The sequence below is a fragment of the Schistocerca americana genome, chromosome 3, assembly GCF_021461395.2.
Source record: "Schistocerca americana isolate TAMUIC-IGC-003095 chromosome 3, iqSchAmer2.1, whole genome shotgun sequence".
Lineage (NCBI taxonomy): Eukaryota > Metazoa > Arthropoda > Insecta > Orthoptera > Acrididae > Schistocerca > Schistocerca americana.
The window spans coordinates 225,925,830-225,952,312 of NC_060121.1; the positions used below are offsets into that span (position 1 = coordinate 225,925,830).

A 26,483-nucleotide genomic window follows, 5' to 3' on the forward strand; every position below is an offset into this window, starting at 1 on the left:
GTAATATGAGGAACCCATGTGAGCCGGGCATCAAAGACGAGTCCTAAGAAGTGGCAAGTGTCCACCACGTCAAGCAGGTGGCCGTCGAGGTAAAGTTCAGGATGTGGGTGGACCGTCCGACGCCTGCAGAAGTGCATAACTCGAGTCTTGGTGGCAGAGAACTGAAAACCATGAGTCAGAGCCCATGATGCTGCGTTGCGAACGGCTACTTGCAGCCTGCGTTCAGCGACTCCCGTAGTCGTGGAGCTAAATGAGATGCAGAAGGCGTCGGCATACAAAGAAGGAGACACCGACGACCCCACGGCTGCAGCCAGACCATTGATGGCCACTAGAAATAAGGAGACGCTCAACACCGAGCCCTGCGGGACCCCATTTTCCTGTATATAAGATGAACTAGAGGCGGCACCCACTTGCACCCGGAAAGAGCGGCACAATAAAAAGGTTTGAAGAAAAGCCGGGAGCTGACCATGAAGACCCCACTCATGCAACGTAGCAAGGATGTGATGCCTCCATGTGATGTCATACGCCTTCCGCAGATCAAAAAATACAGCAACGAGATGCTGACATCAGGCAAAGGCTGTACGGATAGCAGATTCCAGCCGCACCAAATTGTCCACTGCAGACCGGCCCCGACGGAAGCCACCCTGGGATGGAGCGAGGAGACCGCGCGACTCAAGGACCCAACACAAACGCCGCCCCACCATACGTTCGAGCAATTTGCACAAAACGTTGGTGAGGGTAATGGGACGATAGCTGTCCACCACCAGTGGGTCCGCACCGGGCTTCAAGATGGGGACAATAAGACCCTCTCGCCATTGCGATGGGAACATGCCCTCACTCCAAATGCGGTTAAAGATGGTGAGGATGTGTGTCTGGCAGTCGCTGGAGAGATGCTTCAGCATCTGCGCGTGGATGCAGTCTAGTCCTGGTGCTGTATCAGGGCAATCTGCGAGGGCAGCGAGGAATTCCCTCTCGCTGAAAGGAGCATTGTATTTTTCAGAACGACGCATGTGGAATGATAACGGCGTCTGCTCGGCTCGCACCTTGAGAGAGCGAAAGGCGGGGGGATAAGTTGCAGTCGCAGAGCTCTTAGCAAAGTCCGCAGCAAGGTGTTCAGCAATGGCGGCAGCGTCCGTGCAGACAGCGCCGTCCAAGGAGATCCCAGGGACACCCATAGGGGTCTGGTATCCATAAATCCGCCGGATCCGGGACCACACAAGCGAGGGGGAGACACGGGAGCCCAAGGATGAGACATACCTCTCCCAGCACTCCTGCTTACGCCGTGCGATAAGGCGACGGGCCAAGGCACGGAGCCTCTTAAAGGCGATGAGGATCTCTACAGACGGGTGCCGCCTATGACGCTGGAGAGCCCGCCTACGGTCGTGAATAGCCTCGGCAATCTCCAGCGACCACCAGGGGAGAGCCTTCCTCCGAGGGAGTCCAGGAGAGCGGGGAATGGCAGCCTCGGCCGCCGAAATGATTGACGTGGTTAAGACACGGACCACCTCGTCAATGTCACCCTGTGGGGGAGACTCAATGGTTGCAGCGGAAGTAAAAGCCGGCCAGTCAGCCTTGTGGAGAGCCCAGCGGGGCAGGCGCCCAGAAGAATGACACTGGGGCAGTGACAAATAGATGGGAAAATGGTCACTACCACACAGGTCAGGATGCACTCTCCAGTGGAGGGATGGGACAAGTCCGGGGCTGCAAAGAGAGAGATCGATGGCCGAGAATGAGCCGTGGGCCACACTGAAATGCGTAGGAGCACCGGTGTTCAAGAGGCTAAGGTCGAGCTGAGCCAACAAATGCTCCACGGTACGATCTCGGTCATCAGAGACAGTCCCACCCCATAGAGGGTTGTGGGCATTGAAATCGCCCAGAAGCAGCAATGGTGGCGGGAGTTGAGCCAGCAGCGCAGCCAAGACATGTCGGGGGAGCTCCCCATCCGTAGGAATGTAAACAGAGCAAACTGTAATAGCCGGTGAGAGCTTAACCCTGGCAGCGACTGCCTCTAAAGGCGTCAGAAGGGGTACTGGCGAGCTACAGACAGAGTGGTGAACAAAGAGGCAAACCCCACCTGACGCTCGTTGACAGGCAGCACGGTTCTTATAGTATCCCCGATAACCGCGAAGGGCGGGGGTCCGCATTGCTGGAAACCAAGTTTCCTGCAGAGCAATGCAGAGAACAGGGGAAACACGCAGAAGTATCCGGAGCTCAGGCAGGTGGTGGAAATAACTGCCGCAGTTCCACAGGAGAATGGAAGCAGGAAGGGACTAGGAGGGCGTGAATGCGACTAAGAGGCAGACGGCGCCTCATAGCCAACTGCCGCCACCGGGGGAGAGTCAGCTGTGTCCATAGGAAAGGCCCCCAAGGGTTCCGTGAGGGTGAGATCCGCGGCAGAGGCGAGCATCTCCACCTCATCCCCGGAGCCAGGACTATGTACAGCAGGCAGTACTGAAACCTCAGGAACGTCGTCCTTCTTGGACACATTCCGTTCCTTCTTCTCACATCGGCCCTTAGGGTGAGAGGGCTGGGAGAGCTTCTCTGAAGGAGCGTCGGACGCTGACGATGACGCAGAAGCCCTACGACCAGCAGGTGGCGGAACCTTCAGCCACTGGCTGACATCCGGCTGGGTAGGAGAAGAAACGGAGGAAGGGAGAGCCCCGAGGGACCCCTTCCGCGAGAGAGGAACCGGCGGAGGCAATGCCGGTGGAGGAGGAGGGGGAGGGATCGAGCCCCCCGGTTTTGGAGGAGATGTCACCCCCGAAGTAAGCGTGGGGGGAGCGACAGAAGAGGGTTTGCCCCCAACCGCTAAGGGGGCAACAGAGGAAGGCTTGCCCTCAGACACGAGGGGGGCAAACAGAGATGCACGGCCCCGAGGGCCCACCGAAGGCGACACAGATGAGGCGACAACCGTCGCTCGCGTGGGCGACGATAACGTGGCTGCAGCATAAGTTGTTCGAATGGAAGCAGGATACAACCTTTCATATTTCAGTTTTGCCTCTCGATAAGTAAGCCAGTCCAGGGTCTTAAATTGCATTATCTTCCGCTCCTTATGAAGAACGGGGCAATCCGGCAAGCATGGAGAGTGGTGCTCCCCACAGTTGACACATACAGGTGGAGGCGCACATGTAGAATCGGGATGAGAGGGGCGTCCGCAATCGCGACATGTAGCGCTGGATGGGCAACGGGAGGACATATGCCCAAACTTCCAGCACTGGAAGCACCGCATCGGGGGAGGGATGTATGGCTTGACGTCACAACGGTAAACCATTACCTTGACCTTCTCGGGCAAGACATCACCCTCGAAGGCCAAGATAAAGGTACCGGTGGCCACCCTGTTAGTCTTGGGTCCTCTATGTACACGACAGACAAAACGTACACCACGTCGTTCCAAGTCGGCTCTCAGCTCGTCATCGGATTGTAACAAGAGGTCACGATGGTAAATAATCCCCTGGACCATATTTAAGCTACTGTGGGGAGTGACGGTAACAGGGATGTCATCCAGCTTATCACACAAGAGCAACGCTCGTGACTGGGCTGGGGAGGACGTCTTGAGGAGGATGGACCCATTCCTCATTTTAGACAACCCCGCCACTTCCCCAAACTTATCCTCCAGGTGTTCCACAAAAAACAGAGGCTTCGTCGTAATAAAGGAGTCACCATCAGTCCTGCTGCAGACAAGGTATTGCGGTACGTAAGGCTCCCGCTTGGCACTAGATCTGCGTCCTTCCCATGGCGCAGCCAACGAGGGGAATGACTGAGGGTCATATTGCGCAGCATCGAAGCCAACTCTGCCTCGCTTAGAGACGCTGGTGGCTGTGCGACCACCAGCTTGGTGTGATTTATTGCGCTTCATTGCACCACATCCGCCCAGATGCCACCTACTTCGAACGAGGGCTCTCCCCAAGGGTGCCACGCAGCCAAAGCAACGGGTACCTGGCCGATAACCCGTTGCCCGGAGTCCCCGTGCCCCGGACAAGATGGGCACATACTCCTTGGCATGCATAGGGAGGAAACAGCTCTGGCATCTGTAGTGCGATCCCTGCGTGGTCAGGGGGCTACCACCAAGAGGGTACATGACGACCCCACCACAACGGACTGGCAACCGTGCTGGATTTTAGGTGTTGAAAGGGTCCACAGTTGTCGGGGCGCTAAGAGGGGGATTGCGCACAAGACGAGAAGGAGGCAACCCAGAAGACGTTGGGTGTAAATCCTGCCACACGACAATAGGTAACATGCAAGATGGTGGTGCATGATGGGCCAATAGAAAAACACCACGTAAGGCGTCCTTCCCCAAATGGCACGCACTAACAACGGAAATTTGGAAAAAAGGAGGTCAAACCCAAGAGGGGACCATCACAGAAGGCCGAAACGTTTGAGACTCCTTTTAGTCGCCTCTTACGACAGGCAGGAATACCGCGGGCCTATTCTTACCCCTGAACCCGCAGGAGGGTAGGACACGTGGGGAGATCAACTGAGTTTCCTATCGAACGTAAGCCCTAAGAACTTCATTGCATCCATGAACGGGAGAGCATTTTGGCCCAGTCGTAAGGACGAAGGAAGAAACACTTTGTACCACCAGAAGTTGATGCAAACTGAATTGGTAGCAGAAAAGTGGAAACCATTTGTGACACTTCAAGGATAGAGGTGCTTCAGACAACGTTGAAGACAGTGTTGCAGGAGACACGTCCACTGGGAACTGCAATAAATAGCAAAGTTGTCAATGAAAAGAGAGTCGGAAATACCAGCTGGAAGGCAGTCCATAATTGGGTTGATGGTTATGGTGAAGAGGATGGCACTCAGGACGGAGCCCTGAGGCATTCCGTTCTCCTGTGAAAAGGTGTGGGATAAGGAGGAACCCACACGTACCCAGAAAATTCGGTCTGGTGAAAAATACCAGATGAAAGTGGGAAAACGACCGCGAAGGCCTATGTGTGCATAGTATGTAGAATGCTCGTCCACCAACAGGTATCATAGGCTTTCTCCAGATCAAAGAACACGGCCACTGTTTGACACTTCTGCAGAAAATTATTCATGATGAACATCGACAGGGTGACGAGATGATCAACCGCTGAGTGGAGCTTTCTGAACCCACACTGAGCATTAGTGTGAAGATGGTGTGACTCCAGCCATCACACTAGTCGACCACTGATCATGCGGAGGAAGGTTCTGCAGCATGAGGACATGGATTGTATTGGGCCAAGGAGCAGAATACCTGGATGAGGAGAGTGCACGCTCGAGCTCCTTCATAGTAAAACGAGTACTGTAGCATTCTCGATTCAAAGAGAGAAAAGAGATTGCACGAGCCGCCTCCACCTGTTTCCGAGGAAGGAAGGCAGCATGGTAGTGGGTGGTGCTTGAAACCTCCGCAAAGTACTGGCTCAAAGTGTTGGAAACATCTACAAGGTCGACTATGACATTTCCTGCCACAGTCAGTCCTGGGATCGGGGTGTGGGCGGTAGTCCTGGAAAGCCAGCGCAGGCTGCCCTAAATGAGGGAGGACAGAGTAAAATTGAACGAGCTGGTGAAGGAAACTCAGCACGCTTTCTTGCTTTCCTTGATAGTGCAACGGCACTGCACACGGAGTTGCTTGTAGCAGACGCAGTTCGTTAACATAAAATGATGGTGAAAGACACGAAGTGCATGTCATCGGGCACAAATCGCATCACTACACTCCACAATCCACCAAGGGACCAGGACCCCACGGGGAGAAATAGTAGTACGAAGGATACAGGATTCGGCAGCCGAGAGAATAACGTCCATGGGGTGCTCAACCTGATCATCACAGCTGGGAAACGGCTGTTCATCAAAGACTGCAATGGAGAAATAGAGCCTACAGTCGGCAAGAGAGAATTTCCAATGAGCGGGCCGCTGTGGCGGAGTATGACTGTACAGATGAGTCATACAAGGGAAGTGGTCACTCGAGTAAGTATCGGAAAGAGCACACCACTCTAGATGACGAGCGAGCTGGGCAGAGCAGATCGAGAAGTCTAAGTGGGAATAAGTGTGTGTGGAATCAGAGAGAAATGTGGCTTTGCCGGTGTTAAGGCACAAAAGATTAAGATGATTAAGAAGATCCGCCAAAAGAGAACCTCTCGGGCAGGCAACAGGCGAGCCCCAAAGAAGATGATGGGGATTGATGTCACCAAGGAGCAGAAAGGGTGGAGGAAGCTGAGCAACAAGCTGCATCAGGTCCGCCCTAGTGACAGCAGAAGATGAAGGGATATAAATGGTGCAGAGGGAAAAGGTAAATTGGGAAAGGAACACATGGGCTGCAACTGCTAGCAGGAGGGTGTGCAAGAGGATACGACAATGACAAACATCATCTTGTAGAAGCAGCATGACCCACCATGAGCAGGAATCGCCACCGTAAGGGGAAGGTCCATCCGTAGCGAAGTAAAACGGGAAAGAGCAAAATGGTCTTGAGGACGTAGCTTGGTCTCTTGGCGACAGACTACAAGTGGACATCGCGATCGCAGGAGCAGCTGGAGGTCCACCCTGTTAGACCAAAGGCCATTGATATTCCATTGTGAAAGGGCCATAAAATTTAGGAACACCGGAGAATGAATAAGAAACACTCACCTCGATGGCCGCTTAGGGCGAGCCGTTGAGGGAGGACAGCTACTGGAATCCACAGGTGGAGGATCTTTGTCCATCAACTCAGCAGGAGGAATGGAGCTTCCCCGGTGTCGGTCAGTTGAAAAGGGCCGATGAGTCGGAGAGGGGGAAGACTGTCTGCCTTTGATTGTTTTGACTTTTGGCGATTTGCAGAAGAGCCAGATGGCTGTGAACTCGATGTATGCAAGAAATCCTTTTTAAATTGACAGTCTGCTGGCTGCGTTGTAATCGTCTTCGCCGGTGAGGGCGAAGAGCATGTAGCAGAATCTACAGCCCGGGAAACGGGAGACGGAGTGTCAGCTTTAAGGCGAGGCGACTTTGAGATCATCAAACTGAACTGTAAGTCACAAGTTTGCATAGCCATGTTTATTGTGGGACAGGGAGAGGCTACACAGACAAAGGGATATTCGGTTTACGGCTTGCCAACAGTTTCCGGGCAACAGGAAAAAATACCTTTTCCTTCACCCTTATCTCCTAAAGAGCCCGCTCATCTTGATAGACGGGACAAGAACGAGAAGAAGCAGCATATTACCCACTACAATTGACACAGTAGGGGGAAGGAGGTGGACAGGTGCCCTCGTGTGCATCCATGCTACAAGTGACACATTTGGCTGTGTTTTTACATGATGTGCTGGTATGATTGAACTGGTGGCATTTATAACACCTCAACAGATTGGGAATGTAAGGGCGCAACAGAGATGACTTCATAGCTTGTCTTTATCTTAGTAAGAACTGTTAACCAATCGAAAGTCAGGAACAATGTGCGAGTGGGCACCAAATCGGCAGCTTCCTTCTTCGTAACTTGATGAACAGCAGTAACACCCTGATCCGATAGATAACTAGTTATTTTTTCCTCTGTCAGACCACCCAGCAGCCGGGTGTAGATAACACAGCGGGGCGAGTTAAGTGTCCTGTGAGCCTCCACTTTTATAGGATATTCATGGAGGATTTGGGCCTTGAGTAGTTTCTGGGCCTGGAGAGCACTATCAATTTCCAAAAGCAGAGTTCTATTGCAAAGACGAGAGCATGACTTCACAGGGCCGGTGATGCCATCCACGCCTTTCTGTATGACAAAGGGGTTAACAGTAGCCAAATTCTGGTTTTCGTCTAAACGTGAGACTACTAGATATTGAGGTGCAACAGGAAGAGACATTGAGGCAGGAGCCTCACTCCACTTTCTTTTATGTGAAACACTCGGAGAAAGAGAAGGAAAATCAGTCATTGGGAAGAAGTTCCCCATGACTGCCAGTGTCTCCAATGGCATGCTCCTTCCAGCCAGGGGCCCTCCAAAGGGGAGCCCTCCGCCTTAGGTGGTTGTCCTCACCTTAGGTCACACCTCCTGAACGACAGATGGAGGGACCAATCGGCAGAGGAGGAACGTAACAGCTCAGGCAATCGCCCCTCCCTGGGCCTGGCCAGTACCAGGGGGTACATGCGGGCCCTACATGCCAACCGGTGACTGGGAAAAACCCGTTACCCAGTCTCCTGCTATGCGTCAAACGTGTGGGTGGCTGTCAGGCACACACAGGAAGAAGAAGAAATGATAAGAGGGAAAGGAAGAAAGAAAGAATGGCCTCAAATGCCACAGCAGAGGAAAAAGAGAGCAGAACAAGGAAGGAAAGGGCGGTGCAGGGAAAGGGCGGTGCAGGGAAAGGGCGGTGCAGGGAAAGGGCGGTGCAGGGAAAGGGCGGTGCAGGGAAAGAGCAGGACAAGAGAGAATACTCCAACAAGCACACCAACGCAAATGAGCTTCAAGAGCCCATGGAGGCACGAGACATCTCCCCAAGAGAAGGGAAAAGGACAGGAGAAGAGGAGACGTACAGCACAGAAAGAGAAGCGGTGCTGCGAGGGCTGGGGCCCTGTGAGCGCCAAACCCCCGGGGTGGGGCGGGCATTTTGTGTGACCTGTCAAAAGCCTTTGACTGTTTGAACCAAACCATCCTCTTAAGTAAATTAGAATATTACGGCGACACCGGCAGAGCTGCGGAATGGTTTGAGTCTTATCTAACTAACAGGAAACAAAGGGTGTGATTGCAAAATACCTGTGCAGTAAGCAGTCAATCTTCATCCGATTGAGAATTAACAAAATGTGGTGTTCCTCAAGGTTCCATCTTGGATCCATTGCTTTTCCTTGTGTACATTAATGACTCCTCTTTTGCTACATCACCAGATACTAAGTGTGTTTTGCTTGCAGATGATACAAACATTACAATAAATAGCAAGTCAAGTATAGATTTAGTAATAGCTGCCAATCAAATTTTCACCGACATAACAGGTTTAAAGCTAATTCAGTGTCATTAAACTTTGAAAAGACCTACTATGCGCAGTTCAGAACCTGTAAGACATTTCCTTCCACCATGTATGTAACATATGACATCATGCAGATCAAAGAGGCTGACAGTGTTCAATTTCTGGGATTATGTCCCGATAATAAATTCAGTTGGGAAGGCCATACCACAGAATTGCTTAAGCACCTAAGCAAGTCTGTATGTGCAGTGTGAATGATGACAGATGTAGGAGATATAAATATTAAAAGAACTTGCATACTTTGCTTACTTTCATTCTACAGTAAAACTTCATTAACACGAATCCGAAGGAACCAAAAAAATCAGGAGTTCGTGTTAAGTGAAAAACACAGATTTTAATAAGTATACAGGTACAGCAGTACACTAATGTATAATACACTACACTATCAATCACGTTATTGTAGACTTATAACACTATACAGTGATTGTAAAATCCAAGTACTCACGAATTATATAGGTTACTTTCTTGGAAAAAATTCAGTCATGGTTCACTGACGTTCATGGGAACGATAATATTTTGTAATTTCACAACCAATTGTAATGATAGCGTCCGTAAACCCAGCAGTGACGTCAGATGTTGAAGTGAACCGCTCTAAACAGTCCAAAGCTGTCAACATCTCCTGACTGGTAGGTGGAATGGTATCTGTATTCTCTTCCTCTTCACTTTCTTCTGATGGTCCTTCTTGCACGTCTTTCACAGCTTTTGGCACATCCGATTCCACAGAAGCACATACGGCAACGCCGGCGTCTACACTAATGAATTCTTCTAAGCTAATCCCAAGGTTAGCAACGTCCTGCAGAACTGTCCATTCATCAGGTGAAGTGGCATCTTCTAACTCGTGGACATCTTCAGTGTTGTTATGTCTCCAACCTCTGTTAAAGCACTTCTCTATATGATGTGGCGATACTGAATTCCAGGCTGTTGTGATGGCAATTATTGTGTCAAGCAGATTCCAATTTGGGGTTGCACTATTGTTTTCAGCAGCACGAATTGCAGCTCTTACAAGTCGCTTATGATAAGCTCTCTTTATGAGAGAGATTATGCCTTGGTCCAAAGGCTGAAGGTGGCTTGTGGCATTGGGTGGAAAAAACTGAACCTTTATGTTGGACAGGTTCAGGTCATGAACGTTATGGGCAGTACATCTGTCCAATGTAAGAAGAGCATGTCTATTTAGAGCAACCATTCAACTGTTGAAACGAAGAAGCCACTTGCAAAATGATGTGCCATCGATCCAAGCTTTCTTGTGGTGAGAGTAGATGCAAGGTAAAGTGTCCATATTTATGTTTTTAAAACAACATGGTTTCTCGGATTTACTGATAACCCAGGGACGAAACTTCTCACTGCCGTCAGCATTACAGCACAGTACAACAGTCACACGTTGTTAGCTTCATGCTCCATCGTGACACTTATCACCTTTTATCTCCTGGGTGCGATTTGGAAAAAGATTGTAGAAAAATCCAGTTTCATCCATGTTAAACACATCACACGAGGCATACTTTTCCCTCACTAGGTTGAATTCATGCAACCAGTTGTTTGCACTTTCTTCATCAACTTTATTTGCTTCACTACAAATTTGTACAGGTGAAATTGAATGTCTCTTTTGGAACCGATACAACAAACCAGCAGAACAACGGAAGTCTTTGATGCCCATATCTTTAGCAATATCATTTGTTTTTGATTGAATCACAGGGCCAGTTAAAGATATGTTAGATGCACGCATATGACTGAACCATTCTAGCAGTAACATCTCGATGTCTTGATACATGGTGGTATGAAGTTGTTTAGCTTTGTTTCCAGAACCTGATCCCGCACCATTAATAATTTGTTCTTGATTCTTAATAATCGTGGATAAAGTAGATTTAGGTATTCCAAACTGCTCTGCAATTGCTGTTTTCTTGGTACCATGGTCCACTTCATCTAGAATCTTAAGCTTTAACTGTACATTTAGAGCTGTCTGTTTCCTCTTTGCCATTTTCGCGTGCTACGGTACTGGTTGTAACTGTAGTTTTTATTCAGTATTCCAACTCGATAAGGTTATGACTAACAGAACACCTGTCAAATCTGGCACTGAGTACATTCCTAAATGCTTCTGCACAAATTATTGAATGTCTTACAATGTACAGCATACATGATTGTTGAGGTGATAATCGCGGCTACTGTCCTACAATATGTTAAAAATGAGTCAACAAGTAAGTATAATTAGCTTTGTAGCTACATTTCCTACATTCATTTCAGAAACATTTATGCTTTAGAATACTGCAAGGTCGGAAGTTTATGTTACAGTGAAATTTAATTACATTAGGAACTGAAACAGAGTTCGTAATTCACCTTAACCGAAATTCGTGTTAACCGATAAAACATACCATAAGAAATAATGTATTCTTGGCGGGACCAATATTTTTTTCGCGTTTACCGTGAGTTCGTCTTATGTGAGTTTGCGCTAACAAGGTTATACTGTATTATGTCACAATATGTGATCATATTTTGGGGTAACTCATCAAACTGAGTAAAAGTTTCTAGAGTGCAAAAGTGTGTATTAAGAATCATTTGTGGTGTAAATTCAAGAACATCATGTGGAAACCTTTTCAAGGAACTTTGTATTCTAACCACTACTCCTCAGTATACTTATTCCTTAATGAAATTTGTTGCAAGTAATACATGTACATCTCTATTTCCAACCAATAGCTCAATACATTGTATCGATACCAAGAATAAGAATAATTTACAAGATCTAAAATTGCTTACCTTGGTCCAAAAAGGGGTCCAATATTCAGGAACACACATTTTCAATAAATTGTCAGCAACCATTAAAAACTAGGTTTCAGATAAAGCACGATTTAAACAGAGTTTGAAAGACTTTTTTAATGGGCAACTCCTTCTACTCCACAGATGAATATCTTAACAGACACTGTTAGGCCAGCTTATGTGAATATGTTAATTTCAACAGCTCTTGGTCACAACAGTCAAGATCAGGTATTTTGTGTATGATAAATTTATTAATAGTGCATAACAATGTTTCATTCTGACAGCATATTAATTCTGTAAATATTAGCTGAATTGTATTCACCTAATTTGACAATCTCCTGACAAATGATCAGGGTAGTGAGTATTATATGCAAAAGTTTGATGTGGTATGTTCCACACCCATGAGAATCACATCATTTTTTGGGTCACTAGATTGAAAACTGAATCTAATCTAATCTTTCACAGCTGATGTATTGAAAAGAATGTTTGAACTGAGGAATGTAGTATTCTGTTTCTTAATGAAGAAAAGTCACTCTAAAGAAGACTGTTTCAGCAATGGATATTTTCTATTGAAAATGGCATGTCTCACTGATATTTTTGAGAACGTAAATATTCTTAACACTCCACTTCAAGGTAATCAGGTAACTGTACTACTGCATCTTGGAATGAAAAAGAAAAGGCAGTTCTAAGGAAATTAGAGCTGTGGCAAAAACATATGGAAATTGGCATATTAGGTATGTTCCCTACTCTAGTGTCTCTGTTAGAGGACATAGATAATACAATACCCCCAATGGAGATAAAAACCTGCTTACTTAATCACCTTGCGACACTAAAGTTCTCCCCGAAAAGTATTTCTGCACTGACATTAATAAATTTAATCAAATTAAAAATACATTAAAAATGCTCATGGACCTCAGCTAGGAATTACCAACGTTGAACCAAAATGCACTGAAGATCCATATTCATTTTGTGACAACATATTGTGCGAGACTAGCTTTTCAGCTTTGGCAGATATGAAGTTGAACTACCACTCAAAGCTAAATGTAAGCAAACAAATTTCTGCCTCACACTGAACTTCGTAATTTAAATTTTGACTGCTCTTGGAATTCTTGCATGCTGAATTAAAAATACAAATAATTTCATAATTTAAAATAACTTGTGTAGTTTTGATTTCTGTTGTGTGAAATACTTATAAATAGAATTTGGCAAAACAAAGAATAAGGTAAAGAAAATAAAAGGGCTATTTTTATTAATAAAATGGACTGGGGGTTGATACTATTTTTGCTAATGGGGGACGGGCAGAGGAAAAAAATTTGAGAGCCATTGATTTACAGTAAATGAGGAACCAACTGATAATTTAAAGTTCAATGTTTAACTCAGAATTTTACGGAATACCAGAGTTGTTTTTTTTTTTTTTTTACGTCACTAATGTGTGAGCACCTCAGCTGCCATACATGATTTCATGCACCACTCAAAGGCATATCAAATGTTCCTCTAATGTATTTCATTTCTTACTTTTAGAGACATTGCTTCACAAAACATTTGACCTTTTTTCTATTTTTTTTAAAATTAATTTTAAGTGTCTATTAAAACATCATTACTAACACTATTAATAATCACAATTTAATATTCTTGCCTGAAGAAATGTTAGTTCTATTTAATAGTGAGCTGCTGAATCTTATAAAAATCATAATCATTTGTAAGTATATGTCGTGAAATGTACTAACAAAATGGACAACTTCTGACTGCATATTTGTAATCAGTAACCTCAAATTATATAAACTCAGTTAAAATATTTCACTCGGCAGACAAAAATATGTTTTGCGTAACCCTGTATTATCATTCCTTTGTAGGAAATAGCATTCACCCAAGTTTTATGTGAACTCCAACACAATAATTCTGAGGCAAAATAATACAGAAAAACTCACTGAAGTCAGTAAAAAAAGTGCTGAAACTAGTATGGGCAGAAAAACTGTGTGCTATGTAAGACAGGAATTCTCTCCTATTTAACAGTAGGAGTTTTGTTTCAATCTGAAGTATACGAGATGTCTCCAAACACTTGAGTCACAAATTACACCAAACTAATCCTCATGGTGAGTACTTGCAGCACCTTTTCAGTACCCTGTAGCAAATACGCAAAAGTAAAATAGGAGCAAAAACATTATAGAAACAAGCATGCTGTTTCAGTATGCTCTGGAGTAAAAAGATCAGGTAAGGACAAGATTACAAGCTTTTCTTATGCAGTAAAGAAGTTTTACAAAAATAGATGCATTTCAAAGCTATTCTCTTACATGTGGCAATTACTGACAGGAATCAATTTGTGGATATGTGCTCATCAGAGGTTAGAGGTAGAGGAGGATGGAGTGGGGTAGAGTGGAGTGGGGGTGGGGATATGTGGGAGAGGGTGGCAGGAGGGAGAGGGGGCGGGAGTTCTGAAGCAAATCATTACAGTGTTGTTGGGACAAGAAATGAACAGATGTACTGGTATGCATGTGGAAGCTTCAGTGAAGATTCCTTACATCACTGGCAGGAGTTGTCCAGCAAGGGTGGCAAGAAACGAGAGATTCTGTTGAACATTCTGTGTACAATATATTAATCTATTGTGATTCATCTGAGTATCATCTTTTTATCAGTCCTTTAATGTTATAATGTGTGGCCTTGAAGTGGGTGATTGGGATACCCTGGAAATAGAATGTTACATTGTGGATTAGAAAATGGGAGTGGTCCGAAGGGGATAACAATCCTTTGTCATTGACTCTGATATCAATACTCAGTTGGGATGGTGTTTTGGATTGGTTAACAACCCGCTGTTGCCGTGAAAGTGTTATAGAAAAACAATGATAGCTATGTGGGCACACAGCATGTATTTCACTTCATTACAATCTCACACACCATGCCCCACTCCCGCTGGCACATGCAACGTGGGTACACGTAAGCATGTGCTACAATTTGACACATTGGATTGCAGTACACGGCAAATAAAACAACCCAGGCCTTTGTGATGATCAAATCACAAGCAATGAGGCCAACTTCAAGGTCAGGCTTTGTTAACAAGCAAAACTTTAAAATAAGGCTTTGCGGCAATACTGTAACTGGGAATACAAACGCATTTGTGAAAAGCGTTTGCTGTTCTATGAGACCTTGCAATAGTTGCTCTAAAGTAGCCATGGAAACATGTGGGTCAACGATGGAAAAGAAAAATCACTACCTCGTCGCCAATTGTAATAACTTCAAGTTGAACGAATATATTCCAAGGAAGACGCAATACATGAAAGTCACAAATCAAGCAAACAGAATAAGACGTGTGTACACTTTAACAGTCAAATCATAACTGAGTCCAAGTCTAGTGGCCGCTGGCTGGCTGGCTGCTTAGGGGGCACTGCTGCTGCATGGCTGGCAGACAGCGCCGCATGTAGATGACACGCGTAACTGCGTGGCGGCACTTTGAAAGATCGGTGAGTCACAACAGTTACATCATTCAATTTTAGTTATATCGATTAACTTTTTAAATAAAAAAATTCATTTAAATTTTAATTTTTCATCATCATAACTGAGAATAGCTCCTTTTCTCTGAATCTCACTCACATCATAAAGACATATTCTCTCTATACAAAGTACATCTAATGTTTCAACATTTGTTCTGCCACGTAATCATCTAAGATTTATTTACTATTTACATTAGGTGACAGAAAGATTGGGACAGCTGGAAGGGGGGAGGAAATGTAGCACATGGCGAATATAGTACAGTCCTAAAATGACATTTCCACTACCAGCTATAATCTTTATTTCCCCTCTTGGCTGATTTCATCTATTACTCTTCTTTCAAGTTGTAGTAGCTGTGCACAACAAAAACTCAGCAAGCTGTCCAACCACCAACATGTGGTGGGCAAACAAAAATCTTGTGACAAGTAGTAATGAGTACAATTGGTATACAAACAGATTAAAAGTAGTGGCAGAAGCGATAACACTGCCCAGTGCCAGTCAACACAAAGAGTTTCTGTGTTGAAATGAATGAGAATAATGCCTCGACATGTACTCACTTACATGTGTTGTCACAGGTTTGACAATTTCCAGTGCCAAGACAATTATAATTTTGCTTTTGACTTGCAGTGGGCAATGATCTCATCTCTCTGCAACTTTTAAACTGTTTTTATAACAATTGTACACTTGAATACTTGTCATACATTCTATATCTGCCCACTATATACTGTCGACCAGGCAGTTTGGTAGTCTTTCCTCATGCATGTCAACTACCCTTGAAAAAAGCATAATAGCAGAAATTAGTTGATGGTGCAAATAAACAATAATTACAGTCAATGGCAGAAATGCTGTGATTTCAGAAATTTTGTATGACTGTGGTACCTGCCTAAAGGAAAGTAAGGTAGGAAAGTAATGGGGGAATAAAATGTGTATCATTCCTGGCAAAAATTACAAAACTGATTGGGTAGAGAATGATAAAACATAGAGGGGGCAGGAACATGGGAGGGGAGAAAAAAAAGACAGATGGAAGGAGCTACTATATTAACAAGGTATTATAGGATAGAAACATATGGGAAATGATAGTAAAGGAAAAAGTTACAAAGAGGGAATGGGAAACAGGTAAGGGAATAGAAAGATTGTGGCTGAGGATGAGTTTTATGGGCAACAGAGACTGAAGGAATAGAGGATGTGCTGGAGGGACAGTTTCCACCAGCTCACTTCAGAGTAATTAGAGCACGAAATGAAAGGAAAAGGGGTGGGGGGTTCATAATGGCACACATACTGAAACTGCTGTTGATGTGACTGTGTGTAGTATATTCAGCAAATGAGCAGGCAAGTTTGCAGTATTCACTGTTTGGTGTATACAAATAGCTATCAAACTAGAATTCTGCACAGTAGTTGCAGCACAATGGTAGATCAAAAAGCTCTTAACAGACACAGTCCTACCCTTAGCCAGACAGGAAATGCTAGTGACTGGAGGTGGTGGTGGTGGTGGTGAGTGTAGAGGATAGATCTACAGGGGAATGGTCAGCAGGAGATAGGTTCATGAGAAAGTGTGTGTTAGGGATGCAGTAGTGTACTGCATAGGTAGGGTGGTTGGTGGTATACCACTTTATCAGATGTTTACATTGTGTGTGTAGAACTTGACAGCTCAACTACATCTCTATGTGGTGAATTGTTACCATAACTCATTCCAGTGGTCATAAATTGCCCATTTGTCTATGTACAATGGGCATAAACATGTACATCTTAACACATTTTTAACCTTTATAATAATAAATATACAAACTTACACTTTGTCACCTATTTTCTCACATTCTTGCAAGATATAGAACAAGAGCATTAATTTTCCACTGGATTTTATATCATCCATTTCTTCCTCAGTCACAAACTGTTCCCACCATTCCGATGACTTCTGTTCCTCCTCTTCATTTTCTTTTTCAGTAATCTCAATAATGTCATTATCTGAAAAATGTTAAGGCTTATGAACACAAATAATGACTTGTCATTCACAAACTGTTCCCACTACTCCAATGACTTCTGATCCTTGTTTTTATTTTCTTTTTCAATTATCTTAATAATTTCATTATCAGAAAAATGTTAAGGCTTATGTATAAAAATAATCTTCGTCTATGTTAGTTTCTACAGAGTGTTACGCATCTGGAACTGGAGTCCCAAGTTAAACATATTGTGTGATAAATTTTCACCACAACATGATTTTAGAAAGTGAGAGTAAACACAAACAGTCATGTAAAGTCCATGTGACGTTAAGTGCTGGAAAAGGAAGATACCTGTCTGCTAGCAAAATAAGTTGCAACTCTATTAACAAATGGCAGTAAGTAGTCATAAATAATCTACTGGGTACGAAAACGACTGCCTAAAAAGAGTGCAAATGTTTTTGTCTAAGAATTTCAGCATTGAAATAGCCTCTATCAAAATCTTTTTTGACTGTTATTTTTGGCCAGTTGTAAAGACAGTCAGTTATAAGTCCAAACAGCCTAAAGTGGCATACAAAAAACTGGATACTACAGAAGAATTCAATGAAATGGAGATACACCAAATGAAAAGAGTTACAGTGGTCCTCTACAAGCCTAACACCTCTCTCACTCAGTTCATTTCCAACTTTCAGTTTATTAAGTAGGTGTTGAGAACTGAGTAAATCTTCATTTTCATGCCACTGTGAAGTATCTCTATTAAGAAACTCTTCACTAAAGTCAAATCTTTTGAACAACAGTGTTGCTTTATTAGAAACAATGTGTTGAAACCCACTGCAGATCACTTCTGCGATTCGACTGATCCGTGAGCCATTTCAATATTTTTGATTGATGGATTTCCCTCACGACTCAATGGCTCTGTAGCACATAATTTCCTATCCTTGCAAAACCATCATCGCTAATGTGGCTGCCAGAGCCAGTTTTCGGTATCCAGGTGCTTTTGTTCAAACTAAGGATGATGGACCTGATCAAGACTAACGATGCTGCCCTAAAGGCCAATGATTTTCCTATAGTGACTGTTGTCTTCTGGCATGTGATGAAAATAAACACATGAAAGTCCTGGCAGGAAATAGTGCTTTGCAGCATAATGCCATTACTGGGAGCAGAAAATGGCTAAATATCTGCATTCTGTTCATGAAGATGCTTAGAGCTCCTGAACTCACGAATTTAAACTATTCAAGACAACTGGTTTCAACAGTCTTAGCGATCATCTTCAGGTCTTAAACATTTTTTTGTAGTAAACCATATTCATTTTACACTGACCTCATGCACAAGATAACAAGTGGATAAAACTCAGCACATTATAAAAATCGGTAAAATATTTAAAATTAGACAGCATCTTGTCCAAAAGGCAATGTCCATATACATACCGCTCACTGATGGTTGTTACATGATACACATGTGTGTACACACAACTGTGTATGTATGTGTATCACATAACAAGCATCTGTGAGAGTATGTATATGGACATGACCTTTTGGACAAGATGGTGTGTGATTTTTAATATTTTAGTGATGACAAATGTTTATAATGTGCTGAGTTTAATCCATTTGACATCTTGAGCGTGAGGTCAGGGTAAAATGAACATGGTTTACGACATTTTTTTAAACATCTACATCTACATCTACATTTATATTCCGCAAGCCACCCAACAATGTGTGGTGGAGGGCACTTTACGTGCCACTGTCATTACCTCCCTTTTCTGTTCCAGTCGCATATGGTTCGCGGGAAGAACGACTGCCAGAAAGCGTCTGTGCACGCGAATCTCTCTAATTTTACATTTGTGATCTCCTCAGGAGGTACAAGTAGGGGGAAGCAATACATTCGATACCTCATCCAGAAACGCACCCACTTGAAACCTGGACAGCAAGCTACACCGCGATGCAGAGCGCCTCTCTTGCAGAGTCTGCCACTTGAGTTTGCTAAACATCTCTGTAATGCTATCTTGCTTACCAAATAACCCTGTGAAGAAACGTGCCGCTCTTCTTTGGATCTTCTCTATCTCCTCTGTCAACCCGACCTGGTATGGATCCCACACTGATGAGTAATGCTCAAGTATAGGTCAAACCAGTGTTTTGTAAGCCACCTCCTTTGTTGATGGACTACATTTTCTAAGGACTCTCCCAAAGAATCGCAACCGGGCACCTGCCTTACCAAAAATTAATTTTATATAATCATTCCACTTCAAATCGTTCCGTACGCATACTCCCAGGTATTTTACAGAAGTAACTGCTACCAGTGTTTGTTCCGCTGTCATATGATCATACAATGAAGGATCCTTCTTTCTATGTATTCGAAATACATTACATTTGTCTATGTTGCCACTCCCAGCACCAAGTGCCTATCCGCTGCAGATCTTCCTGCATTTCGCTACAATTTTCTGATGCTGCAACTTCTCTGTATACTATGGCATCATCCGCGAAAAGCCGCATAGAACCTCTGACACTATCTACTATGTCATTTATATATATTGTGAAAAGCAATGGTCCCATAACACTCCCCTGTGGCACGCCAGAGGTTACTTTAACATCTGTAGACATCTCTCCATTGAGTATTCTGTGTTCTGTTTGCTAAAAACTCTTCAATCCAACCAAACAGCTGGTCTGATATTCCGTAGGTTCTTACTTTGTTTATCAGGCGACAGTGCGGAACTGTATCGAACGCCTTCCAAAAGTCAAGGAAAACGGCATCTACCTGGGAGCCTTTATCTAATATTTTCTGGGTCTCATGACAAATAAAGCGAGTTGGGTCTCTCACGATCGCTGTTTCCAGAGTCCATGTTGATTCCTACAGAGTAGATTCTGGGTTTCCAGAAATGACATGATACACGAGCAGAAAACATGTTCTAAAATTCTACAACAGATCGATGTCAGAGATATAGGCCTATAGTTTTGCGCATCTGCTCGACGACCCTTCTTGAAAACTGGGACTACCTGTGCTCTTCTCCAATCATTTGAAACCTTCTGTTCCTCTAGAGACTTGCGGTACACTGCTGTTAGAAGGGGGGCAAGTTCTTTCGCGTAAAATGTTTGAGACCTGAAGTTGACAGCTAAGGGTATTGAAACGTACTGTCTTGAATAAAAAATATTTGTGTGATCTTCACTTTTGAATGGTTTTTAACAATATAATGGTACTTTTATATAGCTGTGTATATGTCTCTACTGGGACATTTTCAGCTATTTTTGAAAAACTAGGATTCTTTGTTGTGCTATATGTGAAACAGAGGGAAGCAAATTATTGTTCGTGAGGATTTCAATATAGATTTTCTGAACGAGTCTGATAGAGAGCTTGACCTTGAAGTATTATTTGGTTCTTTCAATTGGATGTCAGGTATTGATTTTTGTACTCTGGTAGTATAGGAAAGCAGCACACAAATAAAAACTTTCCCTGCTAAGAATGGTCTGCCTGACCATGATGTGCAGCTAGTTACAATATATGACGCAGCTACATACAGTAATGCAAAACAGTCCTCCAAAATGGTGCAGTCAAATAACAATTTAACAATCGCAAATTTTAGGCAGAGCTTGCAATAATTAGACAGACTGAGCTGATGCTAATTAAAAATTTAATCTATTTCGTGATACCTTTGTGAGTATATTTGAAAACAGTTTCCTTCAGAAAACACTGAAACATAATTGTAAGAAACCATCTAAAAAGCCATGGCTTACTAAAGGGATAAAAATATCTTACAAACAGAAAAGGGAACAGTATTTTATAGCTAGAAGGAGTAATGGTCCAGAAACAGTCAAACATTACAAAAACAGCTGCACTTTAATAAGAAAAGTTAATAAAAAGTCCAGAAGTATGTGCATTATGTCTGAGATTAGCACCTCTGATAACAAAATTAAAGCAATTTGGAATATTCTTAAAAAGGGAACAGGGCAACCAAGACCACTGGAAGACTGCATTTACATGAAACTCAATGAAAAGTTAGTTAACAAAAAATCAGAAGTGGAAAAAATTTTTAATGATAATTTTTTAAGTGTTGTAGAGAAAATAGGATCCAGCTGTTCATTAGAAAATGCATGTCCGTATATGGAAGAAGCAACAACCATGCAATTTGATAAAATTGAAATTCAACCCATCTCTCCTACTGAAATTAGGGAAATAATAAATTCATTCACAAGTAAAAGCTCACACAAAATTGATGGCATTTCCAGCAGAGTACTAAAAGCTTCTTCTCACAAGTAGGATTCTCAGCCACATATGTAGTAGCTCACTCAAACAGGGCACTTTTCCGGGTAGACTGAAATATGCTATTGTTAAAACATTGCATAAAAAAGGGGATAGGTCTGATGCTAACAACTACTGCCCAATCACACTTCTGACAGCTTTATCCAAAATTCTTGAAAAATTAATGTACTCAAGCATAGCTTCACATACTTGTTAAAATGAAGTACTGACAAAATGTCAATTTGGTTTTCAGAAAGGCTTTTCAACAAAAGTGCTCAATATGCTTTCACTGATCAAATGTTTAATGTTCTGAATCACTGATGATCATCCTCAGTTATATGGTGAAAGGTTAACATTACACATTCCATTATTTGTATACAACACAGGACTTTCCAGGATCACATAACTTATTTCTATTTTTGGGCTGCAACAGTGCTCACTTTGCTACAAAAAATATTGTGGATTACACTTACCACTTGAATCTTTTTTATCGTCATCTTTTTCATTGCCGCTATCATTTGATGTTTCATCACTGTCAGTTGTCGAGTCATCTACCACGAAGTCTTTCAGAGATCCTTCAGAATCAGATGCCATCATTTGCTGGAATTTTTTAAATAAATAAATATGTATTCCTCTGGAGTTTTAGTTTCAAGAAACAAAGTAAACCCAAGTCAGTACTAGAACTAAAATTGTAGGTCCTAGTGGATTCAGTATCAGAGTGATGTGCTACCTAATTTTAAACATGTAATAACAATTTGAGAATACAGATTTACAGAAAACACTTTTCAGTATTTCCACAACAACAGGGATGAGGAAACAGTTTACAATGGTTAAATGCTTTATGTGCCTATTAATTTATAACAGCAGTTTTGTCAGATGTTTATAATTTAATGAACATTACAAAAAACATGCATTGGACAAGAGGTGATTGTTGACTGTGACTGGTGCTTATGTTTTCATATTTCTTTCCTACTTTTAACACTGTGAATTGATTTGTTGGCAGATGTGAGGGATGGGACCACACAGAGAGATCATCGGTCCCATCAGATGAGCGAAGGATGGGGAAGGAAATCGACTGTGCCCTTTCAAAGAAACTGTCCTGGCATTTGTCTGGGGTGATTCAAGGAAATCACAGACAACCTAAATCAGGTTGACTGGGCACGGATTTGAGCCATCGTGCTAACCACTGTGCCACCTCGATCAGTCACTGTGCATTTAAGTGGAGGATAAAAGGCGGAGGGGGAGGGGGGGGGGGGAATTTAAATTTTAAGATACTAATGAGGTTACTAGAGATGAGTGAAAAACGGAGAAAGTTGGGAAGAGAAATCAGACACTCCTTTTAGGAAGGAACCAAGGAGGCATTTACCTTGAACAATTTAGGGGAACACAGGAAAATTGGAAAAGAACTCAATCACTCTGACTAAAAACAACTGAACGACTTACTACTGTGTTCAGGCCCATATGTGAGCTTAGTAATAGTGCATTCATGTATTTCTGCACTGTCAATGGTTTTTGAGAACCAAAGTGCACTATCCACTTAGTTCTACTTTCTGCTTTTTTTAAAACTTGGTATAGACTATAACAACCAATCATACATGTTATTTGATAGATACGAAGGGCAATGGTTTTAATCATGATAACACATAACAACACAAGTAATCACTGAGGTCATTCACATTATACAGCTGCACATTTCATCCACAAAGACTGGAGGGAAGTAACAGTGAATTGCTTCCTTGAAGACTACAACAAGAAATCCTATCTTATTTCCAATGGTCAAAGATTAGCATGGATAACTGTGTCATTGGTGGTGTCTTTAGTTTATATTTACTTATACAAGCATCACTGAGAAAGGAAGACTCAATTTTATTGGCATGCAAGCCAAGATGAATTTTAACAAATTTAAAATTGAGAGCCCTAACCAAGAAATAATTAATCTGATATCGAAACTTGAGGAAGAAAGAATGGCTTTCTATGCCATAGCAAAGCATTTGATTCCTTATAGAAAAGGGCTATTTCTTTTAATAAATATCAAGTATTTGATTGGATTATGCTACCTGAAACTCCAGATTTGGTGATGATTGAAAACACTATTACATACCTGACAACAAAAGGTGTGAATATTTCAAGGGACAATTGCTTTCAGCAATATACGTTCCTGAAAAGCTTTTTAGAAACTAAGTGTGACTCAGAAGAATGGAAGAAAGGTCAATTTACTTTCTTAAGGAAAATGAGCATCCTGAACACAAATGCCAACTGCTAAAATGACACAAGTATTTGTTTTCTATTCTTGGACACAATGCGACTGTGGAAAGAGTATTTTCACTGCTGGCCCAGTTGTTTAACTACAAAATTACTTGCATGGAGTTTTATTAATACGTAAGATAAGACTTTCTGAAACAGGTGAAATATTCCAAAAAATATGGTGTACCACTTACTTTTTTGCCACAAGTTCCAGGTAATTGTGTTCTACATAAAAAGCAATTAAATTAAATAAATTTTTTCTTCATTTCTACACCTCAGAGTGTCCCGAGGAGGTCCCACCTCCCAGCTAGATAAGGCACCCCTACTACAGAGTCAAAACGGCAGTCAAAACAATGGACAAAGGCTGGTGAAAGTGCAACAAAGAAGGCAAAGACCATTAGAATTTCCACGGAATAATAGCCATAGATTATTTGGGAAAAGACAGGCCAGCAACCGAACCCTAGTACTTTTTGTCCCTTATTACTTTTTGTTGCTGGATTTTTTGAAACTTGTGTTGACTCAAAAAAAAAAAAAGAGACCAATGTTCACATACAAAAAGTGCTTTTCCATCAGGATAATCCACCATTCCACACATTGGCTATAACAATGGCAAAGGTGCATGAACTGGGATTTGAATTGATTCTTCACCCACTCTACCGTATTTACTCGAATCTAAGACACACTTGAAAAATGAGACTCGAAATCAAGGAAAAAAATTTTTCCCTAATCTAAGTGGCACCTGAAATTTGAGACTTGAAATTCAAGGGGAGAGAAAAGTTTAAGACCGCACCTCCAAATCGAAACAAAGTTGGTCCATTGCAACACGAGACACAATTCAGGTTGAATGGATGAAGATACAGCTACAGCAGTTTGGTTCGAGTCGTAAGCTTAACAGTTGAGGTTCACCAAGTAGCCATTGCTATGTGTCAGGCGCTCCATCCATATTTGTACGGGTACCCTTCCTTTTTCACGTGCTTCGTCTGGTTTGAGCCGAATGCTTATTTTGCTTTGATGTGATAAGTGCCGTTCTCTTTGTTATAAGTGTTTACATCACTCTAAACTTAAAATGCATTATTGTACTGTGTCGTGCATTGTTTGTCACTTTCTGATAATGAGTGTTTACGAAAAAAAAAAAAAAAAAGAGGAATTCTCTCATAAATGAAACAATGACAAGAGACTACTATTTGTTGTTACTTACACTGCTGCTTTCTCTCATAATGATCAAGAAGAACCAAATCATAGACTGCATATGATAGAAGATGTTCTGAACGAGAGTTTAGCGAAAAATTTTCTCTGTTTGAAAATATTTGCAGACGCCTCTTTAGTACATTACATTCTGCACAGGAATTAGTATCATCTTAGATTTAAAAATCTAGTCAGTTGCCGTGCTTCATTTCTGATTGTATCACTAGTCAGCATAAGAATAATACGAATATAAACATGAATCTTCCGCGTTTGCTGTTGTCTCACTCTAGTTTCGTAGTTTATTAGGCAGACAGGATTTAAATGAGATATAGCAAACACGAAAGAATACATGGCATAATGTTTACATTCTTCTACCATTTCTTGTAATTTATTTACTGATGCAGAGGTTTTGGCACCAGTATTTATCTTTGTGCCTGCAAAGCATGCCTGTGTAGCACTACATATGTTCGACGGCAGAAGTTAGTTTTGGTGGCACCTACCAACATTTTTCAGAACTTCGCTTACTTTGTACTCGATTCTTAGCCACAGGCGGATTTTTGGATTACAAAAACTGGGATAAAAGTGCAGCTTAGATTCGAGTAAATATGGTATTCACCAGACTTAGTCCCAACTGACTTTTTTCTGTTCCCTGACTTGAAACTTTTGCTTCCTGGGAAGAAATTTTCATCAAATGAGGAGGTGATAATTGCAGTCAATGAGTATTTTGCGGAGTCTGACAGAACCTATTTTGCCGATGGGAAGAAAACACTGGAGCATCAATGGACTCGGTGTATATCCCGCAACGTAGACTGTGTTGAGAACTAAGGTGGGTTGTAAACGAAACAAAAAAATTTTATTGCTAGATGTTCCTTTATTAAGGAACCTGCTGTATATTTTATGTCTGTTTATAGTGTGTTCGAACCTTGTCATTTTCTTTCTTATTTTTCCTAATCTTCTCCAAAACACTTCTTCTGCTACAACAGATCATGTCTCTTCAGAAACAAACAAACAAACAAACAAACAAATAATAATAATAAGAAGAAGAAGAAGAAGAAGAAGAAGAAAATACAGTAATGGACTCAAACATCCCAGAGCAAACAAACAAAGAACAACACGCACCAATTAAACAATCAGAGGAAAACGAAATCTTAAGACAGCCACCAGAACAAGCACAAATAGAACACGAAGTGACACAGATGTTAGATATAGAAGAAAAATTTCAGCTAACATATATAGAATACAAAGACACAAATACAGACATTAGACCATTCTTGCATAGACCACCAAATAACCCACAAGTCGAAACAACAATAAAAACTATCAACACAATCATACACAACAAAATAAATGAAAACACAACTATAGAAGAGTTACAACTACTGGTTTATATAGGAGCACTCACTACACTAAATATACACACTAGGCAGAGATCAGAACCAACCAACACACAGAAGAAACCCACAAAACCAGCATGGTAACACAGGCTACAGATCAAAATAGAAAAACTGAGAAAAGACATCGGACAGCTAACACAATTTATAAGAAATGAAATCTCGGAAAAAAAAAAACGAAAAAGGTTAGGTAAAATCTCACAACAAGAAGCAACAGAGCAATTAGACGAAAAGAAGCAGAAATTACAAGCATTAGCCAAACGACTCAGAAGATACAAAAAAAAGTGAAAATAGAAGGAAATAAAACCAAACATTCAACACAAACCAAAAGAAATTTTACCAGACAA

General features: G+C 42.3%; 1 protein-coding gene across 1 annotated transcript in view; it reads right to left on the minus strand.

Moving 5' to 3' along the window:
• The window catches only part of LOC124605988 (transcriptional regulator ATRX homolog), a 493,634-nt gene that overhangs the window by 105,233 nt on the left and 361,918 nt on the right, over positions 1-26,483 (minus strand). The window contains exons 26-27 of the mRNA XM_047137952.1: positions 21,790-21,916; positions 16,943-17,114 (exon numbers count right to left, since the gene is read on the minus strand). Coding sequence (XP_046993908.1) covers positions 16,943-17,114; positions 21,790-21,916 — 299 coding nt within the window. The remainder of the gene's footprint in view (positions 1-16,942; positions 17,115-21,789; positions 21,917-26,483) is intronic.